We start from the raw sequence: 16,064 nt of genomic DNA, 5'->3' as shown, positions 1-16,064 counted from the left end.
TTATCTTAAGAAAAAAACACACTTTATTTTGAAAAATTATTTCTGAAAACAAAAAAATACACTACAGTCAAACATTTGGGGTCAGTTTTTTTTTTTATAATTATTAAATTTATTTACTAATTTAAATAAAATTATTACATTCATCAAGGCACCATTTATTAAATGTAAAAATATATTGTTAAATACTTATTTATTCAATATTTATTTATTACTTATTTTATGTAGTTTCAAATTAAATGATCACTCCAGTTATTAATGCTTTTATTTCTATTACTATTAATAATAATATAATAATAATAAAAATAATAACAATAGTAATTATTATTAAAGGTATTTCTGAAGGATCATGTGACTGAAAACTGGAGTAATGAAAATTCATCATTAAATCTACTGGATTAAATGATTAAATGAAATTATAAACTACTTTTGAACAGTTATTTCATAGTGCGATACCATTTCACAATTTTTACTGTATTTTTTAATTAAATAAATGCAGCCTTGGTGAGCAGGAGAAGCTTATTTTAAAACATTTAAAAATCCTACTGACCCCAAACTTTTGACCGGTGAATTTTTTACTTCTCTAAAGAATTATCTTGGTTTTACAATTTTCAGATATTTAGACGAGAAACAAAACAAAAACTTGAAAAAAAAAACAATGCTGTTTTTTGTTGGTTTCCATTGAAAGTAACATAAGAGTTCTGACCTGGCAGGGAGTCTGCACTGGGGATACTGCTTTGGCAGCATTGGGCAACTGTTTATGTGGACCCAGTTTCCTTTCCAGGAAAACCTCCTTGGTGCAGGCATAACACCACACTCTCAAAGTGGTCAGATTGACCGTCAAGTTGTGCCGCGTCTCCTGAAACGAAATGGCAGTAGAGATTAGATTGACATTTCAATGCATATCTTTAAGTTTACAATGCAAAAATAAAAAAAATAAATGGAATACGTTTTTGGAATAGGGACATTTTACAATTCACCTAGAGTTAAAAAGGTGAGTTCAATCATTTTTTTAATCCATTCCAACAATTTCTGAGCCTGGTGGGACCACCTTTAGCTTAGCTTAGCATAAATCATAGAAATGGATTAGACCATTAGCATCTCATTCAAAAATAAATAAATAAATAAATAAATAAGAGTTTTGATCCTTTTCCTTTTCATATTCCGTCAGTCTTAGTACACAATGTACCAACAAAAGAGTTATATAGGAAAATTATAGTTTTTTTAATGAGTTGCTAATGGTCTAATCCAATTCAATGATCTATGCTAAGCTAAGCTAAAAGTGCTCCCACCAGACCCAGAGATCATGTGAATGGATTCAAAAATGATTAAAGTAACTCTAGGTGACCCATTTCCCAAAAAAAAAGTGGAGGGTTCCTTTCAAAATACCACATCTGAAAAAAAATACACTAAAAAAAGCAATGCTTAAAGCTCCAGAATGCACTGGCAGGAAAAAAGAGAGATTTTATCTTACTATTATTATGTCTGAACTGGAAGATATTAGAAACAACACCAGGGAAAATTCCAGAAAGCAGATGGGCAAGTTTACTTCAGAGATTTGCCTGTGCATGTGTGTGTGCATACTGCATGCACATAATCATCATACATGCACAAAAGCGGTCAATCTTCAAAATTTAGGGCAAAACAAAAGTGTGTCAGTGCAATTGGGAGGGGCGCTGCTGTGAGGCCTGGACACACACACACAGTTGTGGCCAAGGGGTCTCTACATTATTCATGTGTCTGGATTGGCTTTCACTGCAGCATAAGAACTGGTGCAACTGCGGCCAGACAGGGGCAGTTAAAACATTAATGAGAGCTGCGCCAAAATACAAACCCTGCCAACATCTGCCACTCCGACCATTTCAGTGATGAATAGGCTGTAATACACACTTCTATCCATTCGGACTCAAAGCATAAAAGAATAACATAATAGAAAACTAGTCTACATTAAGAGCTGTCATACAAACACACTGCAACTATGACTAGGGGAACGCACTCTATTGGAAAGTGCTATTAATAATATACGAAAATAATACAAGCATAGCTTTAATGGTCAGTGCATGATGAGAATATCTGACTATCAAAAAAGACAATATGGAATTACTGCAGGGCTGTGATGAGGATGGCATATTTTGTAGCCCAAAGCCCAGATAAGAGTTACTCAATTAGTCTTTTTGGGTTAGTTTAATGTCTGAAATGTGGTTTGCAGTTAAAACAAGCTCAAGATATATTCATGTTTTATCCATTGTGGCTTTGTGGAGCTGCATGTTTTATTTTATTAAATAAAATATGCCAGTAATACCAATTGTGACTGGATCAATCTACAGGAGTTGTTGGGGAAATTAAAAATCAAATGTCAATTAGGTTAAGTCATATACTCTGCTTTGACAACTAAATACAATCATGTTTACAATCAAACTCTTTATAAGTATTCTAGCTTACACTCACTGGTCCTTTTATTAGGTACACCTTACTAATACCCCTTTTGCCTTCAGAACTGCCTTAATCTTTTTTGGCATAGATTCAACAAGGTACTGGAAATATTACTCCGAGATTTTGGTCCATATTGCTGCAGATTTGCACATCCATTGTGTTTGTTACTGTTGCCTTTCTATCAGCTGGAACCAGTCTGGCCATTCTCCTCTAACCTCTGGTATCAACAAGGCATTTGCGCCCACAGAACTGCCGCTCACTGGATGTTTTCTCTTAATCTAACCATTTTCCGTATACCCTAGAGATGGTTGTGCGAGAAAATCCCAGTAGATCAGCAGTTTCTGAAATACTCAGACCAGCCCGTCTGGCACCAACAACCATACCACGATCAAAGTGACTTAAATCAGCTTTCTTCCCCATTCTGATGATCTATTTGAGCTGCAGCAGATCATCTTGACCATGACTAAATGCCTAAATGCATTGATTTGCTGCCTGTTGGTCTCAAAACGTATTTTCTGCAATAATCCAAAAAATGATGATAAAATTTTAATTCTGTAGAGATTACTAGGGAAGATTATTAAGAGAAAATTCATTTTGTAAGATTAATGGGGGAACACATTTAGTAGAAGAAGGAAAAAAAACAAGGCACAGGTAAATAATTTGTTTAAGTCATCAAATAACGGTTACAGTGGCAGAATAATGGCCAATTGCTTTGTCTTCTCTCTGTGGTTTTCACAGACACAGGGTGTTTCAAGCGGTTTTGGTAATGGGTAATAAGAGTTGGCTTTAGTAGGAAAAGAAGATCCCCACTGGAGCATTGGTTAATAATGAATGAGGATAAAAAGGGATTCACCAATACCACTTTTTACTGAATATGCCCCATACAGAAACATCCATGTTCACTTGGTACTCGCTGATAAAATTAAAAGTACCTGCAGTTTTGTTAGTCATCTTTTTTAAATGTTAGATAGCAAAACCAAAAGAATATTACATGCCTGGATTCATTTAGAAAATAAGTATGTCCTGTCATTTTCACACACAGCATAGCACTGTACGAGCTTGTTGCGTTCACTGTTCATTGTACTGCTCTGTCATCTTTCATTTTACATTTAATAGCACAGTGAATATTAGAGCTGTTCCATAGCAGCTGTACAATTATAAAACGATATTTACATTCTCTTTACACACTATCATTAATCAAATAAAGATGTTTTTAATTACACTTACAGTATCTGTTACATGGATTTTTATGTACGGAAGTGGCTTAAAAGGTTAGTTCACCCTAAAACAAAAATACTCCCCCACTCAAACTTAAACATACAAGGTCTTTACGTTTATCTTTGGAACAAAAATTAAGATATTTCAGATAAAATCCTGAAGCTCTCTGATCCTCCATAAAAAGCAAGGTTTCAAAGCTCAGAAAAATAGAAAGAACATCGCCAAATCAGTCCATGTGGCATTAGTGGTTTGATCTTCATTTTATGAAGCTATGAACAAAAATAATGACTTCATTCTGTGTCAAGACAAGAAACTAATGAATAAAGTCTTCCTTTTTGTTATTTGGCGCAATACATATTTCTCGTAGCTTTGTAAAAAGTGCAGTTGAATCTCTGATGACACGTGGACTGCTTTGATGATGTTCTTGGTATCTTTCTGGGCTTTGAACATTTCATAAACCTTGCTGTCTATGGAGGATGAGAGTGCTCTCATATTTCATCAAAAATATCTTGCTTTACGTTCTGAAGATAAGGCAAAATCTTGCTTGTTTGGAATGAAGTGGGTAAAGTCTGATTTATACTTCTGCTTCAAGCACACGCAAATGATACGGCGCAGCCTCCGCGTTCACGCATAGCCCTACACTATGGCCGTCACTGACGCGCACCTCTCAAAAAATGTAATTATACATCGAAACGATATGTAGCGCAAGCTTTGTGATTGGTCGGCTATGTAGCGCTGACGGGTCTGGGCGAGACCAAGAGCACTGCGAGCCTGATGGAGCAAATGTTTACAAGTGTGGAGTCCCATGAAGAAGCTCCGGATGAAGAGTTTTGTTTTGAGTTTACTGCATGATTAAAGTTGTTGCACGTCCACCAGTTCCTGCCTCAAAATGAGCGAGACACCAGCGAAGAAACTCAACACAGAGGAACATTAACACCTCACTGCCAACTAGCGTTTCGGAAGTGTTATTGCAAAACAGAAACAGCAAGCAGAAGTAAAAATGCACAGCTACGCGCGTTGCATGCACCGTGGGTCACACAGTTAACTTGACACAGAAGTATAAACCAGGCTTAAGGGTGCTTTCACACTTGGTCCGATTGCCTGGTTCGAACCAACCAAAAACTAGTTTGTTGTATGTTGTTTGGTATGATTGCGGTCAAACCAGAAATTAATTAACCGTACCAGAGTTGGAGCGAACTGTCCCCCAGACCAGCACCCAAGTTAAGGCAAGATCATTCACACAAGCTAAAGCCTGGTTTATACTTGACGCGTCCGCTAGTTCACTTGAGTGTGCGCGGCGACTGTGATGTCATCGTTTTGTTTGCGGAGGTTCGCTTTGGGTGTGTGCGACATGATTTTAGCTGGAGGAGCACACAGTTCGCGTGGCACCATGTTTCATTTGAGTTGAATATGAACCACTTTGAAGAGATTTTGTCTGAAATAGGAACGACGGTACAGACATCTTTATTATCCGTCCATGCATGATCATAGCTATGACCAGATGGCCAATAATCCAATAATTCTTGGCAAAAAAAAAAATTAAACAGTAGTGGGAAAGGAAGAAAAAAGTTGAGGGAAAAGTTTGTAAAACCAAAAAGGCAAAACACCGATGTATATATTACAATTTTGAATTTAAAACAATTTAATAGTTACAAAACTAAAATGAAGTAACAAATTATTTCTTTGATAACGGAATATTTGAACCTGTTGGTTTACAATAAACTGATGCCCTGTTTCTCTAGGCTTTATTGGTGGTAATGGTCAGGCATGTTGGACCATTATTGCCTTTTTAGCATTTAAGTAGAGGGCACAAACTAAACAGACAGTAATGTGTGAATTGTGGAGTGGGCTAAAGTTAAAAAACATCAGTATTTTTAGTCAGAGTATTTTTTTTTTGCTTTTATTCTTTTTACAATAAAAAGTGGATATGTTTGTAGATTAACCCATGTTCTGCTGTCATTTATATTTTAATAAACTTTAATAGTTAAAACTATTAAACTAGTTAAACCAAGTGGTGCATCAAAGTTAGATTTTTTTATTGAATGGGTATAAAAATCTTTATAATCATTAAAATTATTTATAAAAATTATTAGTTTAAAAAATCTTGAACGATATTAATGATATTACGTATTTCCAAAACTTGCTTCTTCTAAGTTTCTGTCCAATTTTATAGTCACTTTTTTTTTACCGCCCCCTGGCGTTTTAAAGAATATCTCAACGGCAAAAGGTGTCATGTATAAAAGCCTTGTCCATTTCGTATCGTCCGCGATGTAAAATAGAAATCAGCCTTAAATGTACCGAACTCTGACATCAAATAAACTCAGTTATGGATCAGAAGTGCTACTGTGAAAGCACACTAATTGATGACAGAATTTAAATTTTTTATGTAAACTAATCATAAGAATGTTAAGAAGACAGAATGTAAGAATACAGGAATTTCTTTACCAATCAGTACTGCAAGTTAAAAACAAATTAATTTCCCGTTAACATTCAAGTGCTGTTAAGCATGTTCCTAAACACCGATGATTGGCCACTGTGTTCATGTGCTCAACAGAAATGACCGTGACTGGCCATAAAGTCATCTGTTCATCGCTGTTGTGCAACAAAGCCAAGAAGATCAGCAGGTCTGTCTGTAAGCTGAAAGACGAGAAATCCGCTGACGGATCCAATGATCGTTGTGGCTTTGAAACGCTCCAGTGTCTCTGATCTGGTATGTTTGTTTTTGGTATTGGAACATTTTAAGTATAGGTACATAAGCACAGTTTTGGCACAATACTGATACCATAAGTACAACCATAGGCCATAATCATAGCTAAAACATTATAAAAGCAGTGACAAAGATTACTAACCTGAGAGTGAACAGTGCTGTGATCAGCATGCGATTCTCCACAGCCAACATATGAACAGCCATTCTGCATGAAATAAATGCATAATAAAATTATTTTCCATAGACTTCATTAGAAAATTACTGTTAAAAGAAGATTTTATCCAGAAAGACAGGAAGTCATTTTTTATTTGCTTACAAACACGCATTTTCATCGGTTATCAGATATAAAAGTAATTTCCTCCAAATCACTATCATTGGAGTATTTTAATAATGTTGGCAGAATTTATTGAGAAACATCCCTTTATATGAAGGAAGCATTTCTTTCGACACATGTCAACATAAAACACAAGTGATGGAGATGCATCACTCTTATAAAGATACTTATAAAGCGTATAATATACTTTTATAAAGCTTACCTCTAGACATGCCCAAAGATTTGGTCCCCCAACTTTGCAGTCCTGACACTGACCCTAAAAACAAACACATTTATACATGAGTGCCTTTCCAAGTCTATATGCCATGTGCAGTAGGTATTGGGGAAAAAAATCAGATGTTGCGGTATTTTGTTTTACTCTGATATACAGTTGAAGTCAGAATTATTAGCCCCCCTGTTTATTTTTCCCCAATCTCTGTTCAATTTTTTCAACACATTTCTAAACATAACAGTTTTAATAACTCATCTCTAATAACTGATTTATTTTATCTTTGCCATGATGACAGTAAATTATATTTGACTAGATATTTTTCAAGACACTTCTATACAGTTTAACATTGAAAGGCTTAACTAGGCTAATTAAGTCAACTAGGCAGGATAGGGTAATTAGTTAAGTTATTGTATAACGATGGTTTGTTCTGTAGACTACAGAAGAAAAAATATAGGTTAAAACTGTTAATTATTTTGACCTTAAACTATTAAAATTGCTTTTATTCAAGATTAAACAAAACAAATAAGACAAAAATATTATCAGATATAATGTAAAAATGTCCTTGCTTTGTTAAACATCTTTTGGGAGATATTAAAAAACTAAAATAAAAATAAAAGTGGCAAAAATTTCTGACTTCAACTGTATATAGATCAGCGACAAAACCAGTTAACAAAACTACAAGTAGGAAGTGATCATTTCGGGTTCTTTCACACCTAGGGCTGTGACGGTCACCGTGACAACCGCGTCACCACGGTGGTCAGTTGCCACCGCGGTTGTCCATTGCCTCCGGCGGTAGTCTGTGACGTCACGCACTTCAAAACACAAATTACCTTTATGTTGCCAAGTATTACATTTCTGTTAGAATATAACATTAGGCGCGGTTCAGCAAGTTTAAGTTCAACCATGAGTCTTGTTAGACAACGAAATCTTACATCTAGGAACATTTTGGATTCGTGCCGACCGAGAAAAGTGAACCAATTAATTTGGACTAAGCTTTTTGTAGGTCTTTTTTTTAAGTGTTAAAGTTTGTTTTAATATTCACTGCTGAGAGTCCAAACACTGTAGAGAAAATCCATCGATACACAGCTCCACAGGTCCCGAACCATGAAAGTCAGTGGCGATTGACGGCGAGGGAAAAAAAGCCACGTAGGCTAGCTAGTCAGCCAGGTATGGAAGAGGTATTTCCACAAATGGCCAGATACAAAAGAGAAAGTGATAAATGGAAGACATTGACAAGAAATGGAGCAACATATTTGGTAACTAGTTAAGAACGCGCCACTCCGCAGTGTCACATACTTTTGTCACGTATTATTTAGACTTACCACCGCAGTAGTAAAAAATTGCCACCGTCTCAGCCCTATTCACACCTAGACTTTCGTTTCAGAACCTGCATCGTTTGCGCAGTTACCGCGGTTTGCTTGACATATGTGAAACTACCAATTGCGCTCTGATACCGCCAAAACAATCGCTCCGAGATCTTTTGAATGAGGTGGTCTCGGCTTGATTAAAACTAACTCTGGAACAGATTGATTGTAGTGAGAAAGCGATACGAAACCGAGCCCGGTTATATCAGTGTATTATGGATATGTAATAGGCATACGACTTTATGAAGAGAGAATTATGAGTAGGGTGGGAGGTCATTCCAGACATTCCAAGTCTCCCGGAAGTTTCATTAGTCTCCCGCAAATGCACAGAGACTCCCGGGTGCCCGCAAACAAATGATAATCTCCCGGTAATCTCGCGTCTCCCTCCCAGTCCTCAAATACATTGCGTACCTTTCTCACGCCACCCCACCGCATCCGTCCTCGCTCTTCAGACACGTCGCGCGCACCCTGTCAAACACCACCAAACCACTACCACCCACCTGACAGCTGAGCGGGACTCTGCAAAATAAACCGTGAAACTGACCAATGAGAGGAGAGTTTACTCGCATGTGACTTGTTTTAGCTCTTTTGGTCAGTTTAGAAACTTTGCCGTGTGAAAGCGAACCGCACCAAGAACAAAAAGCAACATTGTAACAATTTTAATCCCCGTTTCGGAACAACTGAATCGATTCACAGGTGTGAAAGCACCCTTAGATTTCAAACCAACAAAAAGATCCAGGTCTATGGTAGGGCCGGAATAATATATAATTTGACCGTCGATATCGTAATGCGAGTATCTGCAATAGTCACATCGCAGGATTAGATTATTTACAATGGAAAATTTTGCATACAATGTAGAGCTGCACAATTAATCTTTAAAAGATTGCGATCTCGATTCGACCCCCTAGACAATCTTAATCCAGTATTTCTACGATTCTGCCAATCATATTTTTAAGTTCAGGAGAGAAGAAAAGGCGGCTGCACGAGTCTTTTCATTGTTTCACATACGTTTCTCAGTGACACTGAAACCTCCAAATGATGTTGAATGAGTCACATAATGTATTTATTAGGTATAATTCACCTAAAAATGTCATTTTTGTCATCATATAATGATATGACGTGAGCTGTTGACCGTAAACTGTTATCACAGAGAGGGCGCATGCGCTCTACTTAATGATAAACGCGCGCGCGTCTGCTTTAGTGAACAGAACCTGCATACGTTGCCAGTAACAGGTAATACAGTTGTAAATAATATTCAGTTTGTGGCACAGAGTGATCGTTTGGGAGCCACGCGCGAAGTATGAACAAGCACTTAGCAGTCAAAACGAAACCCAAAGTGTGCACTTCATTTAAATGATCGTATCGCACTTTAAAGTTATGATTACAGCAAGCATTTGAAATGTTTTTTCTTTTATAGGGAACCCACAGTTGTGCACGAAAATAAACGTTTACAATGTCAATAAAACTACTTTAGCCTATATATTGTTGAATATAATCTGATAATGGCAAATGTCTGATTTTACCAGTGAATAAATTTGTCTAATATGACAGATTGCAAGCATATATCTCAAACATAATAATTCAACATCATAATTATTATAAGTAGAATAGAATTATTTACAAAAACCAGTAGACCTACACAATATTATTATCGATGTTGTGCCATGTTTGTTTTTACCATACCTTTATTTTACATATACAGAAATAGTGAAAAAATTGTGATCTTTATTTTAAGCAAAAAAAAAAAAAAATTGCGATTCTCATTTTAGCCAGAATCTTGCAGTTCTAATACAATGTTGATGTTTGATTGTTCAATTTTAATATTAGAATACTGTTAGGCCAGATAACCATAACGCACTGTTTATTTAACCTTTATTTGTCCTCTGTTGCATTCATATATGCTTAATTTATTAGATTTTATGCCGATGTAAGGCATAGAAAAGACTTGATCACCCTAGTCGATCTAAAAGAATAAAAAAAATTCCAAATAGAGCTATTCAAATCATAAAGTGATATAATATTCATGTTGGAATACATATCGCAGCCGCACGATATTACAAAGATATTACGAACTTCAAAAACTTTGAAATGTGGTATACATCATGCATAGCTTTTGAACTGAGGGAAATGAACAAAAGTATTGAAGCTCACAATACTGTGAGCAAGTCTTTGTAGGAACTCACTCACATGAGACTTCTGGATGAGTTCTTCTTTGGTGATCTCCCCCACACACTCCAAGTGTGGACAGTCATTGCTGGACACTCCAGACATCGCTCTTCTGGAAAGAGATAGTAAGATGAACACGTTAGTAAACTACTATAACAGTAACACAGGGTTTCTGCAGTTTTCATCAAGTCAAATTTAAAGAGCCAGTATTGTGGGTTTTTGAAAATGAGCTTCCATGTAGTGTGTAACACAGATCTAAGTGAAGTGAAATATCCAGCTAAGGCTTAAATCTGAAATCTGAAAGTGGACAGTTTTTAAAACTATTGATTCATATTTAAAAAAAAAAAAAAAAAAAAAAAAAGAGTTGAGACTCATAGTGGTTAGAATGAATCGTCTTCATAACGAGTCTTTAGCCGTATCGGCGTGACGAGACAACGAAACATAGTTGTTATAGGCGCAAACCCGGGAAAATTTAAACCTGCACCCCGCCCACTAACACAGCAGCGAAGACAAACAGATCCTGAAGTCATGAGTCAAGAAGACTTAACTGGATATTATTAGAAGTGTGAGGGGAAATAATTCATTCAGCAGTCTACACACTTACAGAGGGCGATTCATTTGTTTGTTAAAATAAGGATCAGAAAAGACTGGTGTATGAGACTTATGAAAATGGGCAGACAACACACCAGGGGTGCGTGCAAAAGAAGGCCAGTTTATTAGGCACAAAGGCAGTCTGCTACATGCTGGTGAGCACTACAACCCCCTGGCTGGGGATGGGATCTTTGGGTAAAGCAGAGTACAGGTAAGCCCTGAGAACATATAACACTTCACGCAAGAGGTGCCACAGCTATGATTGCAAATAGAAATGATCTAAGTTACAGCTGAGAAGGGAGAAAAGTTGGTCATGGAAATCACGCTCAGTAAATGATGTGCATAGGTTTCATTTTCACTGCTAAGTGCTGTTCATACTTCCTGTGCGGGGGTTATGATGGCCCCGTGCGCCGGGGGCTTGACAAACTGCACTGGGCATTTGTCTTGCGCTGGGCGTTTATCTAGCACTGAACGCTGTTGACCAATCGCAACAGCCTGTCATCGGTCCAATCAGCGCAGATTAGCTTTGCGCTAAGGAAGGGGTTTGGGAACAAATGAATCGCTTTTTGCTATTTCTGTGAAGAATTTTGGTAAATGTCTGCGGATTTCTGCGAAATTATTTTGGGAGTATTATAACTAAAACCTTAATATATGAAATAAAAAATAATATATTTTTTGTATTTAATCACTGAATAAATATAGATTTACACACATTTACTCAAGTAAATAAACAGAATTAATGATGGGCTAAAAATCTGCAGAAAATCTGCGAGCGCAGATTCCCGGTGGGATTACCAATGACTATCAAAGCACAACATTGTACACATTCAACTAAATAGCGCTAATGTTGTTTTGATGTCATACTTGCATTGGATTTCGGACCGAATATTCAAACTACAAAATACACTACCAAACAAAAGTCTTGTCATCTGTGCAAGTTTTAGGAACCAATAATAACTTTACTTGTAGTTGATCATTTGGTATCAGAAGTGGCTTCAAAGTCAAAGCCCTCTAGTTTACGCTTATTTTACCAAATTAAAATATGATCGTGCCTGGATTTATAATGATTTAATTAGGACAGTAAGATCTGACTTTGCTTCGACAAAAGTCTTGTCACTTAACAGAAATAATGTACAGTATAGAATATAAAGTCATGGTGCAGTGGGAAAAGAATGAATATTGTGCATGTTCCCCATGAGCATGGACGACTGCATCCATACATTTCTGCAAGAACTCAAATAACGCATTATTAAAGTCATCTGGAATGGCAAAAAAAAGATTGGGGGGTTGCATTTCTGTTAGAAACTTGGGTCCATGTTGGTTCCGATAGGTCTTCTGCTGTATTTGTGATGATCGGGATGCAGTTCAACAGATGATTCATCAGAAAAATCAACCAAAGTAAAGTTATCATTTGTTGCTCATACAACTGGTATCAACGACAAGACTTTTGTCAGCAGGGTTTCTGCAGATAACATGACCTAAATGACTTTTAAACACATTTTTAAGACCATTAAGTTTTAAGACCTATATCGCAATATCAAAAACACACAAGAGAAAATGCAAAATCACAAAATTAGGGGTAAAATAAATGTATTTCAATTGAACAGTACTAAAGACAGGTTAGATGCACCATTGAACTACAGAAAAAAACAAACATCTTCATGCTGATTAATACTTTCGCCTGGCGCCGCATCGCACACCTCACGGAACGGATGGGGCTTTTATACTCGACGCATTCACTATTGAGATATTCTTTTAAATGACAGGGGCGGTCAAAAGAAACTGACAGTAAAGTCAGACGAATAAAAAGATAATTTCACACTGAATTTAATAACAGAAAGCTGATTGGCTATTGCAAGTTGACCTTTTTGTAGTTGTAAAGCTGCGGTCACACCAGAGTTTGAGTTTGCGAAATTCTGTCGTACGGCTCTGCGAAATAGGGCGGGATTAAACAAGATGATTAGACATTTAAAAAAGTCAAGTGATGCGATTTCGCCGGTCAGTTCACCAAGCTTAAACTTTGCACCACAGCAACCTGCGAAACTTGACGCAAGACCCTGCGTTCCTGCAAACGCAGGCGTATGAATGGAAGTCTATGGGAGGAAAAGCCCAGTGTGACCGCAGCTTCATACCGCATATTACAATTAGACAAAAAAAAATGTATTACAAAAAAATTATTTAAATGAGAATTAGATGTAGCGCTACATGGACATCGCAAAAATAAGACCTGTGCAAAAAATATTTAAGACCTAGAACAGCAAATTTAAGACTTTAAATTAAATTTAGATGTTTAAATTTTAGACTTTTTAAGGGTGCTTTCACACCTACACTTTTGTTTCGGAACGTGTCTCGATTGCCCAGTTAGCGCGGTTCGTTTGGCATATGTGAACAGGGCAATCGCGGTCTGTTCCGCGTCAAAGTAATCGCTCCGAGATCGCTTGAATGAGGTGGTCTTGGCTCGATTGAAACGAACCCTGGAGCGGTTCGATTACAGTGAGAAAGCGATCCGATCCGAGCGCGGTTATATCACAGTGTTTTATGGATATTTAATAGGCATACGGCTATATGAAAAGAAAATTATGAGTATGGCGGGAAGTTTCGCGAGTCTCCGGATGCCCGCAAACGAGTGATGATCTCCCGGTAATCTCCCGTCTCCCTCCCGGTCCTCAAATAGGCATCATCGCGCACCCTTCTCAACCTTCCCCACTGCATCTCTCCTCAGACACATCGCGCGCACCCTGTCAATCACAATCAAACCACCACCTCTCCTGACAGCTTAGCGGGACTGTGACTCTGACCAATGTGAGGAGAGTTTACTCGCACGTGACTTGTTTTAGCTCTTTTGGTCCGATTAGAAACTTTGCAATGTGAAAGCAAACCGCTCCAAGAGCAAAGAGCAACAATGTAACCATTGTAATCTCTGTTTCGGAACAACTGAATCGATTCACAGGTGTGAAAGCACCCTTAGATCCCGCGGGAACCCTTGTCAGGTAATGTATAGACCAGGGGTGGGCAAACTTTTTAATGGAGGGCCGGTCTCTTGCATAGCTTAGCTGCAACACTAATCAAACACACCTGAACATGCAAATGAGTGTCTTCAAGATGACTAGAAATCTATAAACAGGTGTGTGTGATTAGAGTTGGAGCTAAACTTGTGCAGGACACCGGCCCTCCAGAACTGAGTTTGGATATAGACTGTATATAGTTTGGTATAGAATGTGTCACAAGATGTCACTGTTCAAACTAATATGTGCGAATATATAACCAACTTTACCTCAATTTGAATTTGTCTTTTGGAACTGATAAATTAATAAACAAAAAATCCCAAATGCATATGCATAATAGAAATGTTAAATGGTGTGCACATACTGTGCAATCTCATAGCACTTTTACATTACATAATCCAATTTCAACAATGCCATCAAAATGTTATCTTTAAAAACACAACAACTGACTATGCAGTTCAGCAGAGATGTTTTGTACACAAAACAATCAAATGAAACGCTGCAGATAAGTTCCAATAAACCAAGATAACTCAACTATTACATGACACTTTCTAGAAAAAGCAAAGGTCCAAGAACGCGGTAACACAAAGTACAAGAACATTTCAGTGAGTAATTGTTAGCAGTAAAATGAATGCTTCAAAGTAATTATTATTCAGCTGACAATGATTAATATGCTCGTTATTATTGTAAACATGCTGTACAGTACACTCGCATAGCATGGTGCTGTAATGTACAGTCAAGGCCTCTACAGCTGTGCGTGACGTCAGTCCAGTAACGCGTCAGCATAAGCCAGAATCTTCGCTAGGCTAGTTAGCAACTAGCTTCAGGCTGTCACGCACATACATCCCCATACATTTTTCCTTGGATTATAAATCTTTCTACCGTCACAAGCACAAGAGCGGCTGAAATCCCAGTAGACTGTCACTAAATAGCGTGTTTAGTGCGAAGATATTGCAGAAAGGAGGCGTGTGTGTATGTGCGGCGGGCTAAAGCTAAAGTCAGTGCGCTGCACATCATCTGACAGCTCTGTCTGCATCAGCTCATTTCACAACACCACAGTTACAAGATAGCTCAATCAAGGCACCGCTTCATATAAACTAAACACCAAGTTGGAAGGAAAGCTTCAATTACGACACATTAAAATAAGCAAACAGCCGATGATATAATATTAGCTTACCTCTAGGGAAATGCACGATGTTTAAAAATTAACCGATTATCGCTTCAAATCTGCTGATGAGGATAGCGGAGGTTTAAAGACGTCCCTCGGTCATTCAGCTACATTTCTGTAATGTTCCTCGGTTTGCAGACAGTGGTTTTTCCAACGCTTGGTACCAGACACTTCAACTTCAAACTGGAGCTACATGGTATGACACATTCAAACTGCTTCTTCCGGTTGTGAATGAAAGTGAATGGGGGAATCGGTAGCGGCGACGCCTCCTAGTGTGGACGCGCGGAACCACTCGTAGATGCGCATTGATCCCCATGGATCAACCCCTACCCAACCGCCACCCTTTGGCCAAACACTGAATTACACTATTGTCAGGCGTTCTCAGTTTAGAAATGATAGATGGTGTTTTCAGGTTTTGTTATGATGTTTGGAAGTCTCTTCACATCCTCTTCACAGTCTTATTTTTTTATTTCAACTACAATAAAAGCAGTTTTAATAAAAAAAATATATATATATATTTAAGGTCAATATTATTACCCCCCTTAAAGGGGCGCAACTACACATTTACTAAGGTGTATGCGGGTTCAAGTTTTGCATGCCCCCTCAACACATCCAACACTGATCAGGCAAGTGACAGTGCTAAAAGTTTCCATCAATATTAAAGAGGCAAAGCAGTGGTGCAGTAGGTAGTGCAGTCGCCTCACAGTAAGAAGGACGCTGGGTCGCAAGTTTGAGCCTCGGCTCAGTTGGCGTATCTGTGTGGAGTTTGCATGTTCTCCCTGCGTTTGTGTGAGTTTCCTCCAGGTGAATTGGATAAGCTAAATTGTGTGTGTGTGTGTGTGTGTGTTTCCCAGAAATGGTTTGTGGCTG

At 37.7% G+C, this 16,064-nt stretch overlaps 1 protein-coding gene across 2 annotated transcripts in view; it reads right to left on the bottom strand.

The window, feature by feature from the left end:
• Nucleotides 1-15,427, bottom strand: part of usp33 (ubiquitin specific peptidase 33) — a 60,417-nt gene extending 44,990 nt beyond the window's left edge. The window contains exons 1-5 of one of the 2 annotated variants that reach the window (XR_012386379.1): nt 15,204-15,427; nt 10,452-10,542; nt 6,892-6,945; nt 6,498-6,560; nt 704-856 (exon numbers count right to left, since the gene is read on the bottom strand). Coding sequence is in view for 1 of the 2 variants with exons in the window: in NM_213227.1 (NP_998392.1) it covers nt 704-856; nt 6,498-6,560; nt 6,892-6,945; nt 10,452-10,535 (354 nt within the window). In the remaining variant the exon portion in view is untranslated. 2 annotated transcript variants of the gene reach the window in all.
• Nucleotides 15,428-16,064: the final 637 nt, after the last annotated feature.

This window comes from Danio rerio, chromosome 2 (genome assembly GCF_049306965.1).
Source record: "Danio rerio strain Tuebingen ecotype United States chromosome 2, GRCz12tu, whole genome shotgun sequence".
In the NCBI taxonomy this organism is placed as follows: domain Eukaryota; kingdom Metazoa; phylum Chordata; class Actinopteri; order Cypriniformes; family Danionidae; genus Danio; species Danio rerio.
The sequence above is the reverse complement of the archived record's forward strand: the minus strand, read 5'-3'. Positions and strand labels throughout refer to the sequence as shown.